Source organism: Nannobrachium achirus (assembly GCF_963921795.1).
Source record: "Nannobrachium achirus genome assembly, chromosome: 11".
NCBI classification, from domain to species: domain Eukaryota; kingdom Metazoa; phylum Chordata; class Actinopteri; order Myctophiformes; family Myctophidae; genus Nannobrachium; species Nannobrachium achirus.
The window spans coordinates 30706532-30722011 of NC_137820.1; the positions used below are offsets into that span (position 1 = coordinate 30706532).

Below are 15480 nucleotides of genomic sequence, written 5' to 3' on the forward strand. Positions count from 1 at the left end.
ATACGCACACACTCGCGCGCGCGCACACACACACACACACACACACACACACACACATCACACAGAATCCTGTACACACGCGTGTGCAAGCTGTTCTCTGATTTTTGACAGCTTGTTTACGGAAAAGAAGTTCTATGCCATGTGCTGGGTGATTTATCTACATAATATATGGTACATTCAATACATAACAATGTTGCTAATAACAATGTATATTGTCCTTGTTCAGTACAAAACTATCCTCTATGTGTGTGTGTGTGTGTGTGTGTGTGTGTGTGTGTGTGTGTGTGTGTGTGTGTGTGTGTGTGTGTGTGTGTGTGTGTGTGTGTGTGTGTGTGTGTGTGTGTGTGTGTGTGTGTGTGTGTGTGTGTGTGTGTGCGCGCGCGCGCTTGCAGGCAGCAACAAGAAGCGGAACCACCTGAACCAGAAGGTGAAGAAGCCAGATTACAAAGTTGCCTACATTCAGCTGGTGAGAACACACACACACACACACACACACACACACACACACACACACACACACACGCCCTCTCCTGCACCCAGTCTGTCCTGGTTAGTGTTATTGTTTTAGGACTGGTGGGTGCACAGACACACAGTGGGAGGTGGAGACCTCTCCACAATGGCCCTCCCTCACCCATGAATCTCTCTCTCTCTCTCTCCCCCTCCCTCTCTCTCTCTCTCTCTCTCTCTCTCTCTCTCTCTCTCTCTCTCTCTCTCTCTCTCTCTCTCCTCTCTCTCTCCGTAACACCCACCTTGTCCGTTGTGTTTTCTTGTTTCATCGTGGGGACTGCATTATTAAACACAACAGTATCTGGGCCCTTGTGAGCCTTTGGGCCTTTGTGTTGCGTGGTTGTCTAGGGGAGGGGGCGAGGGGTGTTGCCAGGTTAGAGAGGTGAGAGGGCTTGGTTGATGTCTCCCCGACGGAGCCCTGGGGCGCAGGTAGGCTTTGAAGGTGAGCTCCTCAAAGCCCTTCACCTTTATTGTGCCTCAGTCCCCTCGGTCCCCTGGCTCGCACACGGACACACATCATGCAACAGTGTGTGCGCACATGCACGCTTGCACGCACACCTTATTCCAAAAGTACAAACAACTCAGACTTGTTGCGTTGCTGTACGTGCAGTCCGTGCAGCGAGCTGTTTTCACCCTGTACCGGTAACTGCTGTCCGTTCTGAGAAAGACACACACACACACACACACACACACACACACACACACACACACACACACACACACACACACACACACACACACACACACACACACACACACACATATATCCCTGTTGTTGCATGTCTCCCTGCAGTACTGTGTGGTTCACACACTCTGGCTGCCCTCCCTCCTCAGAAAGCAGCAGCCAGGAGGTTCTGGCCGGGCCGGTAGGGCACGGGGTCGTCTTTGGTTTCACGCCAGACTTATTACAGGAAATATGGAGGTATGGCTATCATCTGGGCCATCCCTGACCTCCTCTCTCTGTGTGTGTGTGTCTGGCCAGAGGTGGAAGGTGAAGGAGTGTGTGTGTGTGTGTGTGTGTGTGTGTGTGTGTGTGTGTGTGTGTGTGTGTGTGTGTGTGTGTGTGTGTGTGTGTGTGTGTGTGTGTGTGTGTGTGTGTGTGTGTGTGTGTGTGTGTGTGTGTGTGTGTGTGTGTGTGTGTGTTTGTGGGGGGGGGGGGGGGGGGGGCTGTCACAATTATTACATAATCTTCTAATCGCAATTATTTGACATAATCACAATTATTTTGTCATGATCGTTTCCACGTTGAAACATTTTCAGAAATAGCAGATCTACAAGCTCAGTTTTGCATGGTAGTTTAGGCAGTAAGGAAGCGAATGCACTGACACCAGTCAGTGCGAGATGCGGCTAGCAGCAGGTACGAGACAGACAAAGCGGCGGAGATTTTGCAGCAGACAACCACAATCAATACTGCCGACAGTCATGCACAGCGCACGGCCGAGAACAGCGTACGGCGGCAGACGGTGCGATCCCCAGACACACACGCTCCAAAAAACAGGAGCGACTCTACCTTGTACACGAGCACTTACGTCCTGTATGTGGCAGCCCCAGCCTGAAGCCTCAAAAGTCTAGTATCTGCCCTCATTCCATAGGGATATCCCTTTGGAGTAATGGTTAAGATATTGACTTTCACGCGGGAGACCTGGGTTCGAAGCCGGGTGGGGTGGTTCTATTCACCTCTGTTACACTGGTGCCGTGACCCGGATCCGGGCTTCCCCGTAGGAGGAGGTCAAAGGGGGGTGAGTGTGGCGGAGAGAGTCGCAGCCCCAGCCTGAAGCCTCAAAAGTCTAGTATCTGCCCTCATTCCATAGGGATATCCCTTTGGCGTAATGGTTAAGATATTGGACTTTCACGCGGGAGACCTGGGTTCGAAGCCGGGCGGGGTGATCACCTCCGTTACATGTACACGGGGCTCCCCAGTCCCCAGTCCCCCGCACCAACTCTCTGACAGTGACCACCGACCGTGCATACAAGAGCGGCCAGGGAACTTGGCATATATGCTTTGTAGGGATGGGACGATATGAAAATGTCATATCATGATTATTGTGACAAAAGAAATCGAGATTTACAATAGTATCGCAATAATCAAAATCCATTATCCTGTGGCGAAACATTTGACAAAAAATTGCAGATCTACAAGCTCACAACGCGTCGCAACGCGACGCGTTGTGAGCTTGTAGATCGGCACATTTTTGGCAAAGACATTTGATAGAGTGAAAAAAGACTGTATCAAGTACGTATGTCATAAGTGCCCTTACCAAGAGGGTTTAAATGGTACCGGATATGCAGCTTGGCAAATAAAAGGTGAATTGATCCCAGTGCATGACGGAGGACGATATCGCGATAAATAAAAATCTCCACGATACGATTATCGTGAGAGTTTTTTATCACGATAAACGATAATACCGCTTATCGTCCCATCCCTACTTGGCATATATGCTTTGTGCCACACATCTCCTCCAACGAGTCATCACAGTGTCTCTACTTCATAACATAACAGCTGGGTTTCTCATAGTGAACTGTAACCCCTGCTGTAAGCACAGTACAGTGCAGCATGTACAAATGTATGTAAGCCCAGCAGTTAAGCATGCAGGCATGTTAATGTTGTTTGTTGTTAAGTAAAGAAAAGGAGCCTTTGTCTTGGCGGCCACCGTTTTTGGTCTGTTCCCAGACTTTGTTGATTTTGACAGCAAATTTTGATTTAGTTTTAGTCATCTGAAATGTTTTAGTCCGGTATTAGTACTAAATATCATAAGATTTTAGTCGACTAAATCTACATGACGAAAAAAGCATGCGACACTTTTAGATCTGCTATTTTCAGAGGTCAACACCCGAGCGCAACCAAACATGAAAATCACTTTTCTTTTAGTTCTACTGGATCTCTTCAACACTAGTCCCTCCCTGACATTCTAGCCTAGTTTTTATTTTTTGACGAAATTGACATTATACTTAGTTTTAGTCATCATACCTTATTTTTGGTCGTTTTTGTTACGTTTTTATCAGTGAAAAAAGGTAGTCGACGAACCTTTTCTTCCTAGTTTTTAGTGGATGAAATCGACACTGACCTGGTCCCAGATCAATCAACAGTGGTGTTTAACCCACGCCGCCACCTGAGCGGGAGCCTTCAATCTCGCCCCGATGGATGAATAATGGACGTGGACGTGACAATCTGAAAGAGGATACATAATTGAAGGCGGCCATGAATCTTTCAAAGGACATTCCTCTGACACTGGAACTCCCAGTCCCAGCTGTGACCACTGTCTCTGATGCTCACTGTCACAACCAGTTGCACACAGCACAACACAGTCAACACAACGCCACAGTGGAGCCTGATCTCTACTTGACCTGATGCCCATTTTACAAAATGATAATGATAATGAATTTATTTATACATTTTTATATAGGACATTTTCACAAAGTGCATTACAGGGCAGGGTCAAAGCAACATGATATGCATGTAGGGAAAACTACAGCAAAAGATCAATGAATAAAATATCACAGTGGGCACAAAATGCAAAATAGACACCGATATAAATGAAGCAAAAGATTTAAAGTAAGAATACAAATAAAAATACAAATAAAAAATACGAAAAGCATTAACAGAGATGCACGTTTCTAAAGTGACAATTTAAGGACCTTTTAATGCCTCTAAAATGACAAATTAAACATTGGCCTAATTGTCAAATATAAGAGGCAGCAATTGTGAAACTCGGCGACCTATCAGATCATCTATTTTCACAATAGAACCGTGTTATACAAAATGTAATGCCTCAACTCTTAGTGCTTGTCAGGGTGGGGGGTCCCCAGTTAAAATATCATTATTTGGGGGGTCACGGCCTGAAGAGGTTGAGAACCACTGCCCTACTGCATTGGTGTGCTGTTTTCGCTGCGTGACACCCGCGTTGCAACTAAGTACTGTATAACTTCTGAGATGTGAGGACGCAGAACACATACGCGTACCCGTACACGTACACGTATTTATCTCTGACATGTGTGCACCATTCACGCTCGGCCCCAGAGAGCCGACGTTGTTTTTTTTCTTTCTTTACTTTGCAGAGTGTCATTCCCTCTGTAGTTGCAATCACGCCGTGGTTTTGTGAAGTCATGCTCGTTTGACTGTGAACGGCGGGCAGGAGCGCTCAAACGCAGCCTCTCTTTGTGCTTAAACGGCTTGATATAAAACCGAATATCCGGACAAAAACATGCTCTCCTCCTCCTTCTCCTCACCCCTTCTTTTACCTCAGTCTCCCTCTCTCTCTCTCTCTCTCTCTCTCTCTCTCGCTCTCTCGCTCTCTCTCTCTCGCTCTCGCTCTCTATTGCGTGGACACACGCACGCACAAACACACACACACACACGCACACACACATGCACACACACACGCACACACACGCAGCCCCAGAAAAACTTTCTTTTGCAGCGGTGGGTAGAAAACAAGATTGTTCCTAATTGACACCACATGTGGGTGAGTGTTCTGTGGGTCGATGCTCGCAGCCCCCCCCCCTCCCCCCTACACAACACACACACACACACACACACACACACACACACACACACACACACACACACACACACACACACACACACTCGCATTCCCCTTTCCCTCCCTCTACGCCTCATGCACCCTGCGCTCTCCTCCATCAGCTAATATTGCAGCAGTAATATGTTCTCTCTCTCTCTCTCTCTCTCTCTCTCTCTCTCTCTCTCTCTCTCTCTCTCTCATGCCCCTGCTTTGTGGTTGAGGGGGGAGGCCTCTCTCCCTCCCTCCCCGTTAGCGGGGTTCCGTGACGGCCATTTTCCTCAGGCTTATAGGGGGGACCCCACTGTGGGGAAGAACTGGTGTGTGTGTGTGTGTGTGTGTGTGTGTGTGTGTGTGTTTAGGAAATATGCAGTGTGTGTGTGTGGTGGGGAAAGTGTGTGTGTGTGTGTGAGAGAGAGAGGGGTGAGCTGGGAGTGGGGGTGACTGAGGGCATGATGGAGTCATGCCAGATCCAGGAGGTGCAGAGACGGGGCAAGGGGAGCCGGAGAGGGGGAGAGCGCTGCGTTTCCCAAACACTGGCTCGGGACCCGTTTGTGGGTCGCGGACCAATTTTTGTAGGTTTACGACTCAATTCAAATTTATTTTCCTACCCTAACCCCATATAAACTCAGCACAAAAAGAAAGGAAGCATATTAATAATTAATTATATCTCCCCTTTAATAATGCCAAATTGTATTGTGTTTTATATCATTTTTATCGTTGATTCGTTACCTTTACAACGAGGTACAGCTTGTAAGCATCGGGCATCCGAGGCATGAGCTACACAGCCTAAACGTGTGGGTAGCGCCGACCAGAATTTTGCCAAAATGGCTTGCAATACACTGTTCTGCTGGCATTTACTCTCGTTTTGGGCTTAACATTAACAAAGTGTAAAAATGGCCAATATGTGTTGTTTTTTTCTTTCTTTATTACTGTAATATAAGGAACTTTTAACCGATTTAGTGCCATTCCCGAGATATCTCGTGAAATGTAATATATTACTGTAACGGCGGTTATCCTACCGTGTACAATGGCGGATGGTCCCGAGCCGATCTCCGTCGCTGATTTATCATCATCACGGATCCACAAGCACAAAATAGTAATCCCATAACATTGAGGCAGACGGAGGATCTCATCTTTAATGTCCATTATCTCAAAACAACACTTTAGAAGCAAAGATGGCAATAGATGCTCGCTTATAAAACACATGTTGAAAAGCATCGATCCGATCCGCCATGACACCACGTAAACAATGATCGATTCCGGTGAAGGACGCGATGACGTCAGACCGGAAGTGTTTACGCTGTGGACTTCTGGCCTTCAAATTAAGATAATGGCCGTTAATGGAGCCAGCGAGAGGCACTCTGGACATTATAATCCGTTAATTTCTGGGGCTCAGAATGGGTTTTAATACCTATAAAATGACAAATTAAACATTGGCCAAATTGTCAAGTATTAGAGTCAGAAATTGTGAAAAATAGCCGATCTACATGCTCACAACGCCTCGCGTTTGCGAGGCGTTGTGAGCATGTAGATCAGCTATTTTCACAATAGAACCGTGTCATACCAAATGTAATGCCTCAAATCTTAGTGCTCGTCAGAGTGGGGGGGTCCCAGTTAAAATATGATTATTTTGGGGGTCGCAGACTGAAAATGTTGAGAACCACTGGGTTAGTGAGCATAATGAGTAGTCCAGCGTGAAAAAAAAAAAAAGAAAAAACTTAGCTCGGGATACTCGGGTTTGGCAGACAATGACTTAAAACGAACATACATTTTAAAACAAACAATCAAACACATCTAAGAAATCTCATAAATTAAAAAAACAATATATATATATATAATGAAGAAGCTGTGAAAATAGCCGATCTACTACTTTGAAAACAGTTACTTTGTTGATTTGATTATTATTACAAAACATACCCACTTCAGCCCTCTCAGACGATTGAAAATAGCCGATCTACAGGCTCACAGTGAGCTGCTTGTAGATCTGCTATTTTCAAAAGCTCTTTAATACATTTTATACATTTGAAAACTTGTGATAAGGGACCTTCTGCATAATGAGTAGTTTCTACTTTTGGTACTTTAAGTACGTTTTGATACCTGTACTTTTACTCAAGTACATGATTGAATACCGGGCTTTTACTGCAGTATTGATACTTTTACCTAAGTAAGCAATTTGATTACTTTTTCCACCAATGGATGTGGAGGAAGGGAGCAGCAAAACGCACATCACACTCACACACAGGGATCATCACTTTCATGAAATAGTTAAGTGACGATTAATTGTCGCACAATTAATTGTGATTAACGATTTAATTGTGTTTTTGGCATTGAAAAAAAATAAAAAATAACACGTTTAATTTCTGTTTGGCTTTTAGTCTTAACTCATTCAGATCACGTTACCGCTGTGCTAGTGAGTGGCGAATCACGTTAGCGCTGTACTAGCGAGTGGCGGATTACGTTAACGCTGTACTAGCGAGTGGCGGATTACGTTAACGCTGTACTAGCGAGTGGCGGATCACGTAGCCACTGGAGGAGAGGCAAGATGGCGGCGCCCATGGCTCAATAACAACAACTTCTCTCAACCTCCTGTAACTTATTGGAACAAATTTTCCCCACATGATCACAAAGACCGTGTTTGTTTGCGTGATCGAGCGGCGGGCCAATCGTACGTCAAAATAGGAAAAATAGCTGGTACACCCAATGACTTAAATGTGCCTTATTAAAAGCTCTGGCTGTCGCTACTCGACCTTAGGGAGTGTTAGGGAGGGTTAATAGTCAAACGTGGACAAACTCCCGTCCATATTTCGCTCTGGTGTCTCGTGTCAGGGGACCTACTGTACCAGACCAGTATGTGCTGTTCGTTTTGTATACCAGTCTCACATTGACACATATGCTGCTCAGGTGGTATGCGACGGGGAAATCTCGCTCTTTCGATGTGTCATTCTTTCGACAACCAGCGTCGGTTGGCTAGCTACTCACCCGTGCCACGGTTACTGAGGTTAGGGGTTGGGTTAGGTTTAGGCATGGAGGTTAACATTCACCAGCGTCGGCAGGTTAGCTACTCACCCGCGTCGGTAGGTTAGCTTTTCACTAGGTTTACATTCACCTGTGTCGCAATATCGACACGCTCCCGTATGCGACTCCACCTTCCCATCAACACACACAGTCTATGACAGGACAACCCAAACCATGTAAAGGTTATCCTCAAATAGTCCTCAATGTAAAATTCACTGCTGGTGCTGGTATGGAGTGGAAGAACAGATAAATATGGGTTGATGGCTTGGCACGTCTTGTGACCTGCGATCCTAAGAGGGAACACGATGTTCCAAAGATCCCTCTTTGGATTGCAGTTCATGAATCATGTCCCTTCGCCACGTCCCTTTGGTCACTCTCAAATTATGATCTATTTCCTCCATTATCTCGGATAAATGAGAATACGTGACTTGGTTCTCCTTCTTTAGCAATTCTAAATGACTGGCATTTGAGAGCTCATGGACGTGACAGTTTATTTATTGCCGGACATTTCCACTTATCGATTTGGGTTGAAGTCCTAGTTTGGACTCATAGGTTCACCTAAAGGCCCTCTTACATCTAACAACTTTGACAAGATTTTGGACAGATTTGTTAACTCTTTTAGTGCTAAAACCGATTTTTTTTTTTGCTATTTTACTTACCCTGAGCTGCTTGTAGAGACGTGGGTGGTCCTGGCTCGTCCGACACTTTCCAACGAGCCATTCTACGTGTTCCGACGATTTATTCCATTGAAAATGGTTTTGAATAAAGTTTAGAGCCCCCCAAAAAAAACTCAATCTATGCGCGACGTATCCGGGGTGCCGAAACCGAACAATTCCGGTTTCTTTAATAAAATGAATTAAATAATCGGAGGCCTCAACGAAGGCTGACTCTAAATTTTCATCCAGGCCGCCGACCGCGATCTCTTTCCACCGGCCCGTAATCGGGTAACGCTGCCGCATCGCGCCGCCTAATCCAATACATTCTCACATCTTTGAAGACCATTTTCGGGGCAAATCGGGCAAAAAAAAACACTGGTCAACGTGAAATGAAAATCCACTGCTGCGTGGGTACCCGTATGTTACAGCGGTGGCCTATGGGGGAATGTCTGGCACTTTGGCGGCCTCTTGTGGCCCTTGGCACTCATCGTGTTAAGATTTCTAAAAGACTACCCTCTCACACTATAAGATTTGAAAAAGACTCCCCAAAGACTTAATGATGATTTTTAAAATATTTCAGTTGTTAGATGTGAGATGCCTATAAAGATTTTGTAAAGACTGGTTCAAGATTCCCTTGTATTTTCTGAAATCTGTCTGAAATAGGCCTATTATAGCCATTGTGTTCTTATTCCTAGCTCCCCCTACACACACACACACAGTGGTGTAATAAGTACATTTACTTAAGTACAATTGAGGTATTTGTACTTTACTTGATTATTTCCAGTTTTCAGTACTTTTACTCCTACTCCTCTACATCAGAAGAAAATATTGTACTTTAGTTAGGCCTACTAGCTACTTTACAGATATAAATTATAATATTTTAAAACATTAATCACTTTAGCCCTATTTGGCTAATGAAAATAGCCGATCTACAAACAGCGTCCCATCGCAGTATACAGTATTGATACTTTTATTTAAAGGGGGCGTGACACCGGCCGAAATTTAACATTATGATACAGTAAGTCACGTGGTGTTTCTCCAAACAGTCTGAAAAGGAGGCGGGGCAGTATCAGTTAGTAGTGAATGTATACTTCGTCCGTCGTGCGGTGCCGCGCAATGTATACTTCGTCCGTTGTGCGGTGCCTCGCAATGTATACTTCGTCCGTCGTGCGGTGCCACGCACAACGTGATGCCTTGTTGTTAGCGTGTAGCCCGGCTAACGCTGCAGGCTGCGGCTTTGCGAGAGCTATTGTGTGTGTACACACACACACACACACACACATGCGAAAGCACACACACACACACACACAGGCTACACACACACAGAGTGTATGAGCCACAGACCTCCTCTGCGGAGGAGGAGGAGGAGATCGCTGTTCCCTCGTTCTACGCTTGCTCCGGTGTCCCGGGTGCTCCAGGTTAGGGTAAGAGACAGCAGGGTATGGCCGACAAAACCGTCTCATAGAGGGGGAGAAGCGTGTTGACCCTCGTACACCTTTTTTGACACCTTTTTTGAAGAAGACATGTACTTTTTTATCGGTCTAACCATTGATTTTATAGCGAATGCTATATAATTTTTACCCCTAGAACTGATAGTTTTAAAGTTGGTTTAGAAAGTCGGAAACACACCTCGGACAGCTTTTTTTGGGGCAGTTTCAAAAGATAATGATATGGATACTCGACTCCGCGAGTCTCCGCCCCTCCCCCCATATTAGCCCAATCAAATTAATGTATTGCCGTTACTGTACAGAAAGTACTACTTTCAGTACAGTAACTACAATAAATTAATTTGATTGGGTAATTTAACATGGGGGTACATGACATCATTAAAAAAATTGGCTAATTTGATAGCCATAATTAGCTGTTTTGGCCGTGTCACGCCCACTTTAAGTAAAACAAGTGAGTACTTTTTCCATCATTGCATGCACACACAACGAGCTCCACCCTCCTCCCTCAGTCCTATCTCATTCTCTCCTCTCCTCTCAGTTGAGTCTAGCCGGCGCAGATTGATCCTATCAACTTTGAATGTTTGGAATAATGAACTATTATGATACGCGGTGAAATAAAGGGCTGTCGCAGCCGCACCAACAGCTACTAGTAGCGACCAGGCTGGCAGCTCAGCATTTGGGGAATGAATGGCTTTTGGCTCTCTATAGCGTTCTGTTTTGGTTTTTACGTCATTGTACTCGACATTCAGTCAGACTCAGCCCAGATTTGTGAAAATATCAAAGCAGTTTGATATTGTCGTAACAGAATCGGGGTCTCAAGTCGGGGTAAAAATCGAGTCGGACCACTACCTCACATTTAACGATTGAGTAACGACCGAATCACGGGAGCGTGCCGCGACTCGTCTCGATTTTATTACGACTGAGAAATCTTTTCAAAGTTGTTAGGTGTAAGGCTAGCTTTAGTCGATGCTAGTGCAGACACTTGCATTCCTTACTTGGTTCAGTAAACCTTTGTCCGTGCGGTAAGGCCGTTCAAAAGTAACGCGGTCGTATTAACTTTCCCCTTTCGGATGCCTTGTTGTTACGACTGTTATTACGAATTTCTTAAATAACGTTCACCTTTCAGTGAAATCACAATGCAGCTGGCAAGGCAGCAGTGGCGTCAGTTCAGAAAAAGCTAAGGTATGGCAACATGACTGGTGTCTTGCATGTGCACAAGACACCAGTCATGTTGCCATACCTTAGCAACAGGCATGATACATTTATTTTAAGAAGTACATTTTATTTTTTCCCCCCGTTTCTATAGTTTCTTGGGCTGGATATGGCGGCCTGGAACGGTTGTTCAAGTGCATTGCACCTGTGCAGCTGACCTGTGGAACCTGGGAATATACCATTTTGTCAAAATGGGGAGAATAAAAGTGTGGACAATATAATTATAATACCTTGTTAAAGTCACCATTTTTAAACATTTTGTATTTGTTATTTTACTGTAATTTAACAACATAATAACCAGCACAGATAGACAAAGAGACATTCATGGATTTATATTTAAAAGTGACTTTTATTTTCTCCCCTGGACCCAGGGTATGGCAGCTGCATACCCCTGCCATACCCAATTGACGCCCCTGCAAGGCAGATGTTTTCCTCACTGTAGCTCATGTAATGTTCGCGACGCGTTGCCAGCCTTATGTGGACGATTACCTCATTCAAGTTTGCTTTTGTTTTTTTTCCCACCCAGCCTACAGTTAAATATGCACCAAATAGCATTTTCAGTTAAACCTTGTTGGTGCCTTTGTAAATCCAATGCTCGTGCTTTTGTTTGAAAAAGAAAGTGCTCCGCGTTCCCCAAATTATAGGCGTTTATAAGTGGGGCAGGTAGAGAGAGGAGGGATGATTGAAAAAAATGTCAAACATTGATGAAGCTACACCCTGTGTCTAGCATATAAATTATAAGGCTGTGGTGAGGCCTGGGACAGAGGAAGAGTTATTTTCACTATGTGGAATGGCAGCTCGCTTTCCAAGTAGGGATGGGACGATACGCGATATTATCGTTTATCGTGATAAAAAACACTCACGATAATCGTATCGTGGAGATTTAATTTATAGTGATATCGTCCTCCGTCATGCACTGGGATCAATTCACCGTTTATTTGCCGAGCTGCATATCCGGTACCACTTAAACCCTCTGTAAATGGTAAAAAGGTACTTATAATATACGTACTTGATACAGTCTTTTTCCCCCCTCTCTATCAAATGTCTTTGCCAAAAAATAGCCGATCTACAAGCTCACAACGTGTCGCGTTGCGACGCGTTGTGAGCTTGTAGATCTGCTATTTTTTGGCAAATGTTACGCCCCAGGATAAAGGATTTCAATTATTGCAATAATATCGTAAATCACGATTTCTTTTGTCAAATTTTCATATCGACCCATCCGTATTTCAAGTGCATCTACTCAACTACTGTACTTGTGTACACGTTTGAGTTACTTTTACTTGGCTGCAGTGTTTCCAATTTTCAGCACTTTTACTTCTACTCCACTACATCTCAGGGTCAAATGTTTTACTCCACTACAAATACAATTCATACAGTTTGTACAATACATAATATTAACCACATTCAGCCCTATGTACATTTTGACTGACATTGACATTCCTCTGTTCTTGTAGATCTTGTGGATCAGCTATTTTACATTTTATACTGTATATTTAAAAACCCGGGACATTCTGCATAATGAGTATACTTTTGGTACTTTTTAAATACATTTGGATACCAAATATATATTTTTGTACTTTTACTCAAGTACATTTTTAATTCCGGACTATTTACTTGTAACGGAGTGCTTTTAAATTGCGGTATGGATACTTTTACTGAAGTAAAAAAAAAAAAAAAAAAAAGTACTTTTTCTCCCCACTTTGCTTCCCAGCCAACTGAGCTGGTTAGTGTACCCCCCCCCCCCCCCTCTCTCTCTCTCTCTCTCTCTCTCTCTCTCTCTCTCTCTCTCTCTCTCTCTGAGCACTCCCTGGAGGGTGACACTGTGAATAATATGAATGAGAGTTCTGGCCGCTCTGTGTGAATGGTCCAGCTCCGATGCAGGGAGCCTTGTGCGTCCACATGTCAATTTGGCCGTGTTTTCTCAAACGCTTTTACATGAAGCCACACACTTGATACTGAGGAAGTTATCCCCCCCCCCCCCCCCCCAATCAGCCAACATCTCCCGAATCAAACGTGTTAGTTAGTTAGTATTGGTAAAACTGAGTCCATCCTCTTTGGATCAAATCATAACCTCAAAAAAGTCGATAACTTCACAATCAAAGTGGGTGACAAGGTCATAACACGAAAAAACGAAATCTCTTACTTAGGATGTATCCTTGAAGCTAATCTTTCCAGTGAAAAGATGACTTCTAAAGTAATAAATAAAATCAATCAACGAACTCGTTTCCTACAGAGGATCGCCCCAATGGTCAATTTCAACACACTGAAGACCATAGCTGGTGCAATAATCCAGCCCCTCTTTGACTACGGAGTCCACGTATGGTATCGTGACGCCCCACAAGCCCTGAAAACAAAACTCCAAACAGCCCAAAATAAACTAATTAGGGTTCTGCTTCACCTTCCCTATCAGACTCACCTCACCGCTACACACCAGTTAAGAGTGGGGTGGCTCAGAGTAGATGATAGAGTACAGCAACTTGCAATGGGCCTGGTGTACAAGATACACTACACCACTATGATACCCAAGTACCTGTCAAAATACTTTATAAACATTAAGGATGTCCATAATTATAACACCAGAGGCAGCGCCACAGATCACTTCCAACCCAGAGTAAAAACCAACAAAGGGTCAAACTCGTTTTTCTGCTATACCACCAAAATGTGGAAAGCCTTACCGAAGGCCATAAAGGAGTGTGGATCACTAGCATCCTTTAAAATTGCCCTGAAAAACCACTTACAGGCAGCAGCCATTCGCAACTGGTAAAAAAAATGAACCTAGCCCAACCCTACCCTCCCCTGCCCCTTCTTTGTATATACTGTTTGTTTAGACTTAACTGTTTTCTTTTTTGTTTTTCTTTACATATCTACTGCATAGTACTGTGTTCTATTTGTCTGTCATTCAATGTTATATGAGATACTTCAATGGTTTCCAGTGGAAATAAGCTTAGTCTTTTCATGGATCTCCTTTTAGTAGACCTTGTACCAGTGAACTGTACCGTCATGAAACTGTACCTTTTCCTATGCAAACTTCTAATAAAGTCTTCAATCAATCAAAAAAGGCCGAGTTTACGGAGAGTGATAATATTTTCACTGTATTGATTTGGACATCTGCATCTGTGTGATACAGACGGAGGGTACTCAGTATAATCCTCTGTGTTTGTTTAACTCGGAGGGTGTACACATGGACAGGGGCGTCACAAGGGGGGGGAAAGTGGGACTGAGTTACTAGGGCCCAATGTGGAGGGGCCTTAATTATTTTATACTTTAGCTCAGTGGTTCTCAACCTTTTTAGGCCGCGACCCCCAAAATAATCATATTTGAACTGGGGACCTCCCCCACCCTGCACAAGCACTTGGAATTGTAGGAGTTGACATTACATTTAGTTTAACTCGATCTATACCATTGTGAAAATAGCAGATCTACATGCTCACAATGTCTCAAGTTACAAGGCGTTGTGAGCATGTAGATCTGCTATTTTCACAATTTCAGCCTCTAATATTTGACAATTTGACCAATGTTTGACCAGAGGTACTAAAAAGGTCTTTAATGTCCTTAAATTGTCACTTTAGAAATGTGCAGATACCCTGTATACACTTTAACTTTATGTTGTTTTGTTTACTGTTGAGTGAGAAAACAATGTTGCACATTAAGCTAATCATCTGGGGACCCCCCAAAATAATTTGCACATTTCCACAGGTTGAGAACAACTGCTTTAGCTCACAGCGCGGCACTGAGAGAAAATGTGTGCAAATCATTCAATATGTGTATTTTTTTAAGCGAACATTTGTAACTCAAATTTTGCTTCTGGGGTGGTCCCTGGAACTAAATATTTTGAGATGGGGGTCCGTGGCCAAATACATATCATTTTGGGGGTCCTTCACATGAAAAGGTTTGAGCACTACTGACATAGAAAAAGAGGTTTTTCAAAAAACCTTAGAAGGATTTGAAATATTCAAAGACTTGCACACATTTTCACGATTTTTCAAAAACAGTACTATGGGAACTTATGGATTTATATACAAACATATTATGCTACTGTGCATTGGAGGCACCATCTTTGGGAATCCAGCAAACTGTGCTAGCAGCGATGTTACTGTTTTGTTTTTTTCTCCCTTTTTTTAA

At 43.9% G+C, this 15480-nt stretch overlaps 1 protein-coding gene across 1 annotated transcript in view; it reads left to right on the forward strand.

Annotated features, from left to right (window-relative positions):
• mrpl23 (mitochondrial ribosomal protein L23) overlaps positions 1 to 15480 on the forward strand; it is an 89607-nt gene that overhangs the window by 39364 nt on the left and 34763 nt on the right. Inside the window, exon 4 of the mRNA XM_080737814.1 lies at positions 393 to 466. Within this exon, the coding sequence (XP_080593940.1) occupies positions 393 to 466 (74 nt within the window). The remainder of the gene's footprint in view (positions 1 to 392; positions 467 to 15480) is intronic.